We start from the raw sequence: 13288 nt of genomic DNA, 5'->3' as shown, positions 1-13288 counted from the left end.
CATAAGTTGTAGCCCCCACTAGATGCACTGACAGCCAGGCAAATTTACTGTAGGTGCAATCTTCACTACTATTGTGTGGGAAATGTGTGTGCAATAACCCCGGGACGACAATTATAGCCTTGCCTTATCATGCCCAATACTTTGGGGTTTTATACAGCTGTAAAGTCATACACATGCAGGGGGTGGGACTATTTGGAGAAAAAATAAATTGCCAACAGTTATTAATAACAAGACTTATTTATAAAGAGACGCATGCAGGCCTGCTATCATGTTTGCGTGTACACAACATCTTATAAACAGAAGAAACAGCTTTTTGCCCCTCAGGCAAAGCACTCACACTGTCATGCACACTATTAACACTGGCAAACACACAATCATAAACACTGGCGTTCCCAAGAATAACTCAATTTTTTTCAGGGAGGCTGATGTTTATCTTTCAGTGGCTCTTTAGTGTCTCCCGTGCCCTGGTTAAGTGAATGGTGTTTACGTCGCCCGCTCCCCCTAAGAATGCTCTAAAGAGGCCTGCGGCCCTGCGCCCTCTGTGGCCTGACGGACAGTATAAGTTCACTGCTGTCAATGGACGGATATGACCCATAGCACCTAAAGGGACATTAGACTCTAATGGCAAAGTGCACCCCAGTGTCAACTTCCTAATGCTTTTCAGCTACCAGTTGTTGTTGCATTCCTTGCTTAAATTGGTAGCCTATCACATTAGCATTTATAGGTAGCTATTAGTTGGTAGTAATGACTATTATCAGAATGGCTTCACTAAATTAAGAGCAGAACACCGAGAAAGGCAATTAGAGGGTTACATGCTAAAGCCTGGATAGGGGCCTCATTCAGGGCTCAACCTAAATCTCTCTCCCTCCCTCCCCCTCCCCACCTCCCCCCCTCTCTATGAATGAATACACCACTAGCAAAAACAGTGTACATTGTAGATCGTCTATTTTCAAAATATTTTTAATACATGTTGAACTTGTGAAATGGGACATTATGCACAATGAGTACTTTTGTACTTTAAGTATATTTTGATACCAATAATTTTGTACTTCTACTCAAGTACATTTTTAATTCCGGACTTTCACTTGTAACAGAGTATTTCTACATTGCAGTATTGATACTTTTACTTAAGTAAAACATGTGAGTACTTTTTCCACAACTGGTTAAAGGCCAGATCGAAGCAGATGGCACGTAGGGTTGCCAACCGCCCCTTGAAATAAGGAATCGTCCCTTATTTGTAAACTAAAAGACGTGTCCCTTATTGAAGTGATAAGGGACACACTTTCTCCCTTATTTGGGGAAATCAATCAATGACACACATCAACAAGTTCAAACAGCTCATATAAATATATACTATAATACAGCTTGTCAGCCACTTAAACCCTCTAGACCAGGGGTAGGCAACCTTAGGCACGGGTGCCAACATTGGCACAGGGGAGGGTATAATCACTGGCACACTGGCATAAGTATGAGAGAGAGTGCATTTTTCTTTTTAAATAAAATATAAAAAAATATTTAGTCAATTAAATTATGTCCCCTCACATCTGTCTGCAAATTACCTCCTGGACTCCCAGCCGGGTGTCCCTTATTTGAACAGGTAGTTGGCAACCCTAGACGGCAACAAATCTGAAGATTTGTGGTGTCTTAGGCTATTTATTGGCTACTTTTATTGTACTCTCACACGTTCTATAGTTTAGTTTACATTGATTATAATGGTAATACTGTATATGGTGTAAAGTAACTAAGTACATGTACTCAAGTACAATTGTTAGGTATTTTTTACTTTACTGGAATATTTCCAATTTGCAATGCTTTTACTTCTACTCCACTACATCTCAGAGACAAATATTGTACTTTTTAGTCCACTACAATTACTTGAAAACTTACTTTGAAGATTTTGAACATCATTACAAAACATACATTAACCACTTCAACCCTATGCTTTGGCTATTTGAAAATAGCCCACGAACGACACGCTGTGAGCTTGTAGATCTGCTATTTTCAAAAGATTTTTATACATGACGAACTTGTGAAATGGGACATACTGCATAATGAGTACTTTTACTTTTGGTACTATGGTAAGTATATTTTCATGCCAATACTTTTGTAGGCTACTCTTACTCAAGTACATTTTGAACACCGGACTCTTACTTGTAACCGAGTATTTCTACACTGTGTTATTGATACTTTTAAGTAAAACATGTCAGTACTTCGTCCACAACTTCTTCCTCTCACACACCTAGCGCACTGGCATTTGCAAAAGCCTAGTGATGACTACAGTTCCCATAAGGCTTTTCACCGCTATTACGTCATATTTCAGCGCAGCGCTGAGTTGGCTAAAGAGAAGGTAAAACATTGGATTATCCATCGCATTAATTTATCTCATTTATAGACTCTCGTTTAGAAACCGAATTTGACAACTTTGTGGATGTGTTTGATCTTCATAGAGAGGTAAATGTCCGCTCTTTGCCACTGCCAGCGTGTAACGAATGTACAGCTACGTTTGTGATGTATTTAGCTGCAGCAAAGCTAGCTCACGTTTTGAGGTGACAGGTTCACTTCAACTTTTGTATCATCTTCATCCCGAGCCTTGGATCAAGACTATTCATAGATGTATTTTATGATAACATTTTATGATTTGATAAAATACATCTATGATATAGCCTTGATCCAAGGCTACTTTTTAAACCTAAAGAGAATATATCCTTTTGAATGCCTGCAAGGCAGGTCGGGTGTTCATTCATCATTAGTAATAGCTTGCTAATCCGTTTTTTAATTGAAGTCAGGAGGCGGATGTTCGATCATAACGTTATGTCTGCTGATATCATATATCTTATAATACGCTCGTGTGTTGTGTGACAGTGTGGGTGATTCATGCACCAACCGTTGGTTCTTTCTTGCTCAGGTTGTCCTCCATCTGTTCGCCATCATCATCATCATCATGACGAAGCTCCTGGAGTGGCTTTCTGGCGTGTTGCTACTGGGCGTCGCCTGGGCGGTTGTGAGTTTCGACCTGCTGGACCTGAGCGTCCCGCAGCCCTACAGGGAGGTGGCCTGGCCGATGCCCTTCTACCTGCTGGTGACGTTCGGATGCTACTCCCTGGCCACCATAGGGTACAGGGTGGCCACCTTCAACGACTGTGACGAGGCAGCCAAAGAACTAATGGAACAGATCAAAGAAGCGAAAGAAGACCTGAGGAGAAAGGGATTGAAGATGTAAAGAAACGCTTGTTTGGAAACTTTTTAGCCACTTTCGGAACCCTGTATACCTTTTTTTTGTAATTGGGATGACGTATCCATCATCCCAAATACAAAAAAAAAGGTATACAGGGTTCCAGAAAGGGGCTAGAAACTTTTGAGAGACTATATTTTTCTACAGGCAATGCAAAGACTCACAGGGCCCTGTGTGTGTGATTTATCGCTGACCAGAGCTCAATTTCATGTCCATAATTGATGTTGGCGAAGTCATACAGAGATTGTGAGGTTTCTGCTCTGAGGGTGTGTGAGACGTGATTATGTCTACTGTGCATCTACACACATCTGTTACTTGTTTACGAGCTGATATGGCCTGAATACCAATAACACATTTTCTTTAGTGGTGAGTGACTGGTGAGAGTGTCTGATGCAATGGCATCTGCTGCAAATTAACTATTGATTAGTCGGTGCTTGACAAAATGAGAAATGCCACATATTGGTCTTATTTCCTGTGTTCTTCTCAATCAGTAAAGCAATTAGAGCAGTCTAGATGGTGATAAAAATGCAGGATAACTGCATCAAAGAAACGACTGAATGACCCTTTAGTGTTTTTTTTGTGGGGAAATAATGCTCTTTGGGACATACTATTGCATATAACATCCCTAAATTCACATCTGTAGCCAATTACTGGTCATCGTGGGCCCACTGATGAAACTGGGACTGAATATTGTTGCCTTGGGAAGGCATCTCTCTTGTTTAGAGGATTCGGAATGGACTTTTAAGGACCTGGGTGTGTCTGGTTGTAGATTAATAATCTGTATCTGCCGACTAGTTTTTTATGTTTAAGAAATGCACATTCCATTGTAATATTTGACATGCGCCCCAGAGGCTGTTGCTGTGACTTAATAATAAAAGTCCACAAAAATATGCATGTGTGTGTGGGGTGTTGGTTTATGAGAATGTGTGCGTCAGTGTATGCATGAGTGATGAATGTCTTATTGAAGCATGAACCACATGTCCCTGGGGCGCTATACAACTTTCCTCAAAGCTTGCCTCTGTGCAAAAGACAGACACCTCTTTTGTCCCATTCTGTAGTTAGCTTGAAATATACTGTACATCATAGTACTTCCTTGTTTTCTCTTACTACATTCTTTTTAGAGAAAGTTTAAGCCAAGTATATAGATCAGAACTAATCTCCTGTGTTTGGCACCATTAAAAAGCTGCCTATGCTCATTTTCAGTGGCTCCTGCTGAGTATAAACAAAGCATAGCCTGGTGAAAAGGCATCATTACAGGGTTTCAAAAAGCTCCCATAACTTCTGAGAGAATGAAAAAAAAAAAGAAAGAAGAAAGAAACGCTGGCAGTTCTCAGTGTGCAGCTCTGCCCGTTGTTCCGTTTGGCTGTAGCCCATCATACTTTGCAACGTCACCCCCCACGAATCTCCGCAAGCTGCTGCGGGAGCAGACTGGATGAAAGGCAACCAGTGATTTAACCAGAAAGGCTTCTTTGTTTGGCAATTACACCAAAAGCTTCTCTTGCAAGGTAGTTCTGCTCTGACTCCCAGCCACACGTGAATTAAACGTTTCGTTATCACTTTTCACTGCAAGGGCAACTTTGAACATCCCATCTGTTCATTTATTTATTTATTTTCAATAGGCCGCCAACAACATTCTGGGATAAGTTTAAGATTCCGTCAGCCCATAAAACAATAAATTGAATACACAAACAGAATTGTCATAAAACAGTCAAACAGAAACACTTCTGCTTTTAATCACTTATCCCAAATATATACTGCTGTCGTCCCACACCATGTTCGTATTTATACAATGGGGAAAACTAATCCAATGTACAGACAAGAATTCATGTGCCTCCATTAGAAAAGTCTAGAGCTTGATGCTAAATCTCATTGTTTACAGTCTACATTGGGGGATTACCATCCCTGTTAATGTTGGATGAGAATCAGTATTCATACGTGGCGACATGCTTGATAGAGTACAGTTATTTGTAACACTGACTGAAATCCATAACAACGATTGCACACCGATTCTGTAGCACATCAAGCACTCTCACTTCAATTTGGGTCTAAAAGGCGCTTGTCCTCTCAGGAGAAAGAAACATTTGAGTGTGGCCTTTGAATTTCAATTGACCCTCGCAAAAGACTCGTTACCAAATTTGAGAACTTATTAGAGTGCAGCATCCTAGCTGCCCAGCATGCACAAACACCCAACACCCATGCAATTAACAAATATGCTTAAAGTCTGTATACAAACAATTTCCTTTCTCCAAGAAATTATTTGTATGGTAAAAGGCACAAGACTGGGGCAAAACCCAGTGGCTGGTGAAATTGTGGGCAATTTGTTTGAGATGGTCAGTGGTAGTGTCTATAATAATGTGAATTCCTGGATATTAAATATCTGCAATTTTCTGTAGTGATCCCAGACAGTAATTTATGTTGTTAAAATGCACTGAAGTAACTGTTGTAATTATATGCTGAATCCCCCTGCTCCTTCATTTTCTTCCATCTGCGGATGTGTTGTTTTGATAAAACTCAGTCTGCATTGAGTGTTTTGTCAGAGTGATTGTTATTTGGGGTGCTTTAACTTTGCTCTCTTCAGCATGCTTCTCGCTCAGTCTCGGTACATGGAGAGCGGTTTTCTCTCCTATGATCTATGGTGGATTGTTACATTGCATAACCAGATGTTTAGTTACTTTGAAAGAGAATTATAAATAAGTCAATAGCACACAATAATAGTAAACGGTAGTGTTTATGAATTATTTAGTATATAGTTATCTCAATGGATGTTCAGTACTCTTTATGGGAGGGCATATAACGTTAAACTGAATGTCCGGATCAAATCAAAAACATATTATTTTCAAATACATACTCATTCAGCAACTCAATCGGTCTGTGATGATTCAAGACAGTGCTGTATATTAATTTCGGTGCAAGATTTCTGCAGTACCTGTTCAGCCTGGTTTCCATTCCATTTTAAAACAGTACCCATCCGGTATAGAGCCTGCCTACTATATGCACTTTGTTATGACACTGGCCTAGGGGAAGACACAGTTAAAAACCCAAAAGTGTTTTTTTTTATTAATTAATCAAAAACAAACAAACAAAAAAACTAAATGGATGAGATGTGTCATGTGAGGAGCAGTAAAGTCTGTAGTGTAGTGCGTGTTTTGCGTGAGTGTGCTGTGTGAAAAATCTAATCGAACTGAATAGCCTCCAGGAAGGCAGGGTTTTAAAGTGGGGTGAACACCGGGCCCAGGTGCACCCCAATCAGCCTGATGAAATTGTCACTGCCCTCCCAGAGACCTATGAACCAATGACAATGCCCTTTTTGGGCAAAGCAAAAAAGAATAACAAACTAACCTATGGTAAAAACACAAAGGCTGAAAGAACTAACAGGGAACCGTCACAGCACACACACACCGTTTCCATATCTGTTGATTCTCTCTAGACCAGAAACTGGCAAATTGATCCCAGCCTGGTAAACGTCATCAGTCAGACAGTGACTCAGTCAGTCAGTCAGGCACACAGGCAGGTGGGCAGACAGTCAGTCAAGCAGTCAGTCAAAGACATGATATGAGACACACATGAGTCAAAAACATTACCAAATCCTAACCTCCCTCCCTCACATATTTCACAGTTCACCCTCAGGTTAGACGTCAGTTCAGAATGAGTCTATGGAAAACAATGTAGCATTTGTATCAAGAACATAGAAAACGAAAAAGTATTCTTAAATATGGGTCAGCTTAAAATGCAATACCACTTGTCCTCCAAATAATTTGACAACGCTAAATTAAAGCAACTCAGTACAAAGTACTTTCTAGCAAACAGTCCAGGAACATGGGTACATGACAGGAAATGTTTAATTAGGCAGGGAATCCTAGTGACCTTGATGACACCTGCCTCAAAACATCTCCAGACCAACCACTTCAATAAATACCAAGTATTTATTGAAGTTCAGATTCCATCATGGCTACGTCAAACATCAGAGTTTGACTCAGTTTGAATTATCCAATCAACTTAGCATCACAAACCAGGAAGTTTTGTGCACCTCTTCTTTCTTTTTTTTCTCCTTTTTTTGTCCACCTCTTCTTTTCACCTCTTCTTGTGTCAAACTCCTATCTGTCTCACCCTCAGAGTTATAACAAGCCTAGGACATAATACTCCTATACATCTAAACCTCTATCTATGGTTACTGCTAAACCCCTGTTGTCGCAGCTGTGGTTTCTGTGCGTGTCCTCCCATTTTTTTGTTGGGGGAGTTTTTGGAGTATAAGAGACTTTTTTCCCAACATTTCATGAGTGGTCGGTCTGGCTTTGGCTCGGGAGGATCTGACAGCTAGTCAGGCGGAGGGAGATGACTTATGTGCACAGAATGTTCTTCTCTCCCTCTGAACCGTGCTGGCAAGGTGAGAGGCGTCGAAACAGAGCGAGAGGAGAGCTGAGAAACAGGAACAAACAAAAACAGGCACAGAGCCAGAGAGGGAGGAGGAGCAGAGGAAAGTAGATGGGGGTGCACCGGGTCATGCTCAGGGCCTGGCCGCACAGAAACGGAGAGACAATTGTGAAAACTCCTTTGCAGAGAGACAGACAGCGACACCGCATGGGAGCGAGCCCCGTCCAACGGAGGCTGAGAGAGAGTCGACACTGAGAAATGATAGGTTATCGTTTTTCTATACAGAGGAGAGTTTTCCCCACCCACACATTTCACAGCGAAACCTCAAAGCCATCGAGAGAGAGAAAGAGAGAGAGAGAGAGAGGGATGGATGGATGGAGGGAGGAAGAGATGCAGTCAGAGAGGCAGGAGCGAGACAGAGGGAGATGGGATGTGGTGGAGTGGTGGATGGATTTGGAGTCAAGAAAAAAAGAAAGAGAGACAATAATAATGGAACATGAGAACGTGATGGAGAGAGAGGCTAGGGTGAGAGTGAAATGGAAACAAAACAAGTGACAGATAAATTATATATTTATATATATATAGATATATAGATATATAGATATATAGATATATAGATATATAGATATATAGATATATAGATATTTGGATAGATAGACAGACAGACAGACAGACAGACAGACAGACAGACAGACAGACAGACAGACAGACAGACAGACAGACAGACAGACAGACAGACAGACAGACAGACAGACAGACAGACAGAGAGACAGGAGGGAGGGAGGGAGGGAGAATAATAGAGTGTGGACTGTGGAAGAGAGAACAAGAGAGAGAAAGTGAGTAGCAGTGACACGGGCAGGAAACCGAAGCATGGGGTGGAAAACAGGACAGGTGACCCGGAGAGAGGCGACAGGGGCAAGAGCGTGACTGGACTGCCGGGAAGAGAGAGAGAGCGAGAGGAGACCACACCCTGACCGCTGGGCTCATGGCAAGGGGCCAGGATGTGCCCTGTTAGGAACAGAGGCACTGACTGCACATGGTCTGTGTTGTCCACATTGGCACCGTAATTCCTTCCCATCAGCCCCCCTCTCTCTGAGCCCACGCACAGTCCATTCCGGTGCCCAAGCAATGCTGCAGGAAAAAAGACCTGTCCCACAGTGTAACCACTGTGGATTTAACCGTGTTCAATTGACAGCCAGGCCAAAATTAATCTGCATATTCAGCGCACTAACGTTGCATTAAGATCAAATGAATGAGATTAAAGAGTCAGATATGGGTCAGCCTATTGTTCTCACAGACAGCTGCACACTGCGCTTAGGGGACACTGACTTCCCATTTTAGGGCAGGATGGAAGGTTATGAAAGCCACAAATAACTACAATACGGTAACACTGCCCCCTCAGGGCTCTGTAGCTGCTATTCAGATGACCAGGGCTACTCTGGGTTAACATATGCTGGTCTGGTTGGTTTGGCTGGATGGGGCCAGTCATCATGTGTCCTGCTGATAGGGACGCTTGGTTCCAAATGCTGCGGGCTTCACCAGCTGGTCTTGCCAAGCTTTTACTCTGCTGCTCTGCAATATGTGGTGCTCTTTGCGGCTGGTGGCCTTTTCCCTGTGTTCAGAGTCACACACTGTTCAACTCTCTATCACCTCATCAGCCACCTTCTACTGACAGACTAATGCATTGGACCGTGTCCCGTTTGACTGGTTCTCAGGGAATGTTTTGCTTGTATGTATATATAGCTACAGTAGAACATTCGTTTGCGCAATGTTTGAGGTGTATGCAGCTCCTTATAGCTATGTTAAAATGCCTGTCATTGCTTTGCATTGCATTTCCATGCATTGCCTTATGACAGTGACCTTTGCACTATACTTGCTCTGGGCGGATCATATTGTTACATGCACTTGAATTCTAGGAATTCATGCTTATTATACTGTCGTGCTTGCTGTAAAGTCACTCTCTTAGAGGCTTGGCCAAATACCTAGAATGTAGCATAGATGTAATTTTCCACAAGTCTATCAAACTGTCTCCAGGATGTTTGCGTTCGCTGTGTCCTCGTGTGTTTGCAGTGCCCGTTGCATCTTTGAGACTGCCCTTAAAATTTATTACAGCGTTAAAGCTTTTACACTTGCACCTCATCACCCATTTACTGTTTACTCAGCCAGGATACTGGACGAGTAAATAAAACCAAACGTCTCCCCCTTCTATGAGACTGCTGTTGAGCGGAGCCTCTCCGTTGGGGTCGGGCGGTTAAGGGGGCCCGTCCGGGGCCTAATTTACGACTGTCCCATTTGAAAACACAGGGGAGCAGCAGCAGCACTGTGGCGATGGCACCACTCTATGGTGCTACAGCTGTTTTTACTGTCACGGCCATAAAGCTCCCCTGGGAAGGGAGGAGGACGGACGAGAACAATGGCCTAGCATGCAACACAAGAGTGTCTCTGATGGGAGCCACAAGGAGGACCATGAGAGATTGAGGTAAGGAGGTGTGTGTGTTGTTGGTTGTAGGGCGTAGACTTTGCCAGGACACTGAGATAAAGACAGTAGAAGTATCACACCTGTGTATTTAGCCTCCCCCCGAAACCCGCCAAAAGGCCAGTCTATTGTTGATGATAAACATAGCGCTCTTTCTCTTTCTTTCTATTGTAGCTCTTTTCCTGTCTCGTCGCCAACTTGGCTCCGAGTTTCTTTATTTAACCCCTGTCATGTCACATGTGTGAGCCACTATCTGCGCTTTTAGGACTCCTCCTTGGAAATGTGCCCTGTCTAATAAAGAAAGCGATCGGGGTTGGGTTTCCCCCATTTGCTTTTTGTGCAGGCCAATATCATCGTAGTTCTATTGTGAGTAGAATGGGAAAAGGTGATCCTAGTACAAAGACAGGTTGTAAATTCCCTCATAACTGAAAGGTTACTTTCAATCCTCATAACGGCCAATGTATCTGTCAAACAGCCATGTGTCCTATGCCTTCCTCCTCAGTCATAGCAAGTTATTGTAGGGGACAGTGTTAACTTAATGACTTAAGTACGCAGCCAAATTCAGTGGTAATTAAACATTGAAAGTGCAAAAATTGACCCATATTACCACTCTGGACTTGACTGTGTAATGGTTTGATTTAGGTTGTTTGGTCACAGGGTGGGTGAGACATCAAAGAGTACATAGAATAAATTAAAGAGGAAGCTCTTCTGGTTTTCCAAAAATATCATGTTTTATTTCACATGAAAATTTCACATTTAGCATATTTATCAAACAGGTTTCTTTTTTTAATATAATCTATATATACATAATATACATTTTCTTTACTTACACATGTACAAAATAAGGTAACAAGAATTCCAATAACAAAAAAAAAAAAAGACTTGACTTCAATGTTAGTCATATATTGTAGTTGTGTTGTTGTTCAAGCCAGCCTGTCGGGTAAAAATGTGCTTGGCATCCATGTTTGATACCGTGTCTTGTCTTGTGGTGTGTTGTTTACAAAGAATACTCTCTTCAAATCTGGATGTTTAAAAAAGACAGAAACAACAACTGCCATAGTCATGGTTGTGTACTCTGATTTACTTTAGAATTATTGGATGCTATGCTTTCGAGGACTTTTTGTGCTCGTTTTACTGTTTGCAGCTGGGGTTGTGTACATAACAGAAAGCACCAGGACACTACAGTGACAGGGCCCTGTAGTGTGAAGAAGTTCATATGGGCTCTTCTGCTTAATTTTTATACTTTGTACGATGTTGTCGCGCACCAAAAATAGCTTATCTACAAGCTCACAATTTGAGTAGATCAGCTATTTTCGGCCCACAGCGGTGTACGATGAAGTATAAATCAGGCTTTAATGTGGGTTGTTTAACCACTACAGGGGCAAGATCCAACAAACGGAGAGGTCCAGCCTCTCCTTGCTACACACAACGTATCAGTGTTCGATTTTGGCAGATTAAGGTTTAGTTTTGTCACTTTTTCTCGCTCTCAATATTTGCCCAGTCTCTCACTCTGTAGTTCTAACACACGTTCACACACTCTCTCTTTCTCTTTCACGCACGTACTTGTTGTGCTTTACAGCACTCTCCCGATCCCCCAACAGTAAACATTTCATTTCTTGAACATACAGTATATACAGTAAAACATTTTTTTTTCAGCTGCAAACATTATAAATTATCTTCACAGAATGTACATGTAACACCTGTTGATTCCGATGTAGTGTGTCTCTCCCCATGTTGTTGAGTGTGTGTGTGTATATTAGGGCTGGGCGATATGAACTACAATCAACTTAACGAATACCTCGATATCGATATTGTGACGATAATATCGTATTGTGACGATAATATACATTTTCGTTTTAATTTTCAAAGATTTTCTAAAAATGTTTGACAATATTTTAATCACATTATAATATTCAAAATCCTCGACAATATCTAGTCTCATATCACCTTATCGATATGTTGCCCAGCCCTAGTCTGTAATGTACAACTGTAGTGCGCCTTTGTCTGTATTGTGCAGTATAGTGCTACAGTATAAAGCACATGGTCGAGTCTGCCGAGGAATGATTGAGAAAAACAGCCCCTGCATTTGTCAATGCTACATTTAGAGAGAAAAGAAATTGGGACATCAATGCCACTCAATACTATTACGAGAACAATAATAACAAACGTACACGATACTCAAGGGTGGAATAGTGTACAAGTCGGAGTTGACTTATCTTTGGCTCAAAACGTTTAAGAGATTCTTATTTTCACTAAATGCCATTTTCATCTGGTACAATTTTTTTTTTAACTGTATAGATTTGTCATGTCCGAGATGTCTTTTTTTAGTCTTGATTATTCTTCATCCTGTTTTACGTTCTCCTTGAAATTCTTCATGTCTTCTTTGTAGATCTTCCAAGGACGATCGTTATTTTGTGACTGGAGCACAAAAACTGCAAGGAAATCAAACAAAACTTGATCTCTCGGCGGGGGGGGGGAGGAATACTGTCATCTTTTAAGAAATGAGATTAAGCCCAAATGCTTCCTCTCAAATGTTTAGCGACTCTGCACGCTTGGTGCATGCAAGCCCATATGTACTTTACAAGCTTCAAAAGGTCTGTCTCTCTCTCTCTCCCTGTGGCCAGCACTGGGCATGGAGAACTGCCTTTTTCTTTCTTTCTTTTTTTGAGTCAGTGGTTACATCCCCACGGACTGTCTTCATTGTAGTCCCTGAAAACAAATGTCTGGGATGGGAATAGCAGTTCTTTTCATATTGTCTCTCAGTGCAACAGCAGCAGTAATGAGACTGGGACCAGCAGTGACAGGATGAACAGTGATGGCGTTGTTGACGCCGCAGAGCTCGCCTTTACACTTTTCTGCACCTCAGGCAGGATCACCACTGGATCATCTGCTTCAAAAGAGAAGAAGAAGAAAAAAGAGGAGGAGAGAAGAGGATTTAGCACACATTAATGCACACTCTTGTCTTTTTTCTTTCTTTTTGACCATTTCTTATTGGGGTTTTCAAAATGTTAAGAGTATAACAAAAAAGTATAAAATATAAAGACTACAGCCCTTTCCCTTATTCCCTCTGTCTCCTTAACTTACAATATTACAATCCATTGAGCATGAAGTATGACAGTAAAATACATAAGAATTAATGCACACTCTTAGCTCAACCATTAAGTTCAAAATATTCTATCTACAAGCTCACCATACATTGCATCATGACA

General features: G+C 41.6%; 3 protein-coding genes across 7 annotated transcripts in view; 1 reads left to right on the top strand and 2 right to left on the bottom strand.

Moving 5' to 3' along the window:
- s100a10a (S100 calcium binding protein A10a) overlaps window positions 1-13288 on the bottom strand; it is a 96922-nt gene that overhangs the window by 65977 nt on the left and 17657 nt on the right. The window lies entirely within an intron of this gene.
- On the top strand, window positions 2315-4126 carry dpm3 (dolichyl-phosphate mannosyltransferase subunit 3, regulatory). Of its 2 annotated transcripts, none has more exons than XM_080441802.1 (2): window positions 2315-2451; window positions 2906-4126. In XM_080441802.1, the coding sequence occupies exon 2, from the start codon at window positions 2942-2944 to the stop codon at window positions 3218-3220; it is 279 nt and encodes a 92-aa protein (XP_080297928.1). In that variant the 5' UTR covers window positions 2315-2451; window positions 2906-2941; the 3' UTR covers window positions 3221-4126. The 2 variants fall into 2 exon arrangements, with proteins under 2 accessions (XP_080297928.1, XP_080297929.1); XM_080441803.1 differs by having other exon boundaries at window positions 2317-2347.
- The window catches only part of efna1a (ephrin-A1a), a 33842-nt gene continuing 31339 nt past the window's right edge, over window positions 10786-13288 (bottom strand). For 2 of the 4 annotated variants that reach the window (XM_080441287.1, XM_080441289.1), the window contains exon 5: window positions 10786-12969. In XM_080441287.1, coding sequence (XP_080297413.1) covers window positions 12839-12969 — 131 coding nt within the window. In that variant the 3' untranslated portion in view covers window positions 10786-12838. The remainder of the gene's footprint in view (window positions 12970-13288) is intronic. The other 2 variants (XM_080441288.1, XM_080441290.1) reach the window with 1 other exon arrangement.

Source organism: Gymnoscopelus braueri (genome assembly GCF_963280865.1).
Source record: "Gymnoscopelus braueri genome assembly, chromosome: 11".
Taxonomy (NCBI): Eukaryota; Metazoa; Chordata; class Actinopteri; order Myctophiformes; family Myctophidae; genus Gymnoscopelus; species Gymnoscopelus braueri.
The sequence above is the reverse complement of the archived record's forward strand: the minus strand, read 5'-3'. Positions and strand labels throughout refer to the sequence as shown.

Coding starts and splice junctions, on each gene's coding strand:
- dpm3 (XM_080441802.1), top strand. CDS start 2,942: ATGACGAAGCTCCTGGAGTGGCTTTCTGGCGTGTTGCTACTGGGCGTC.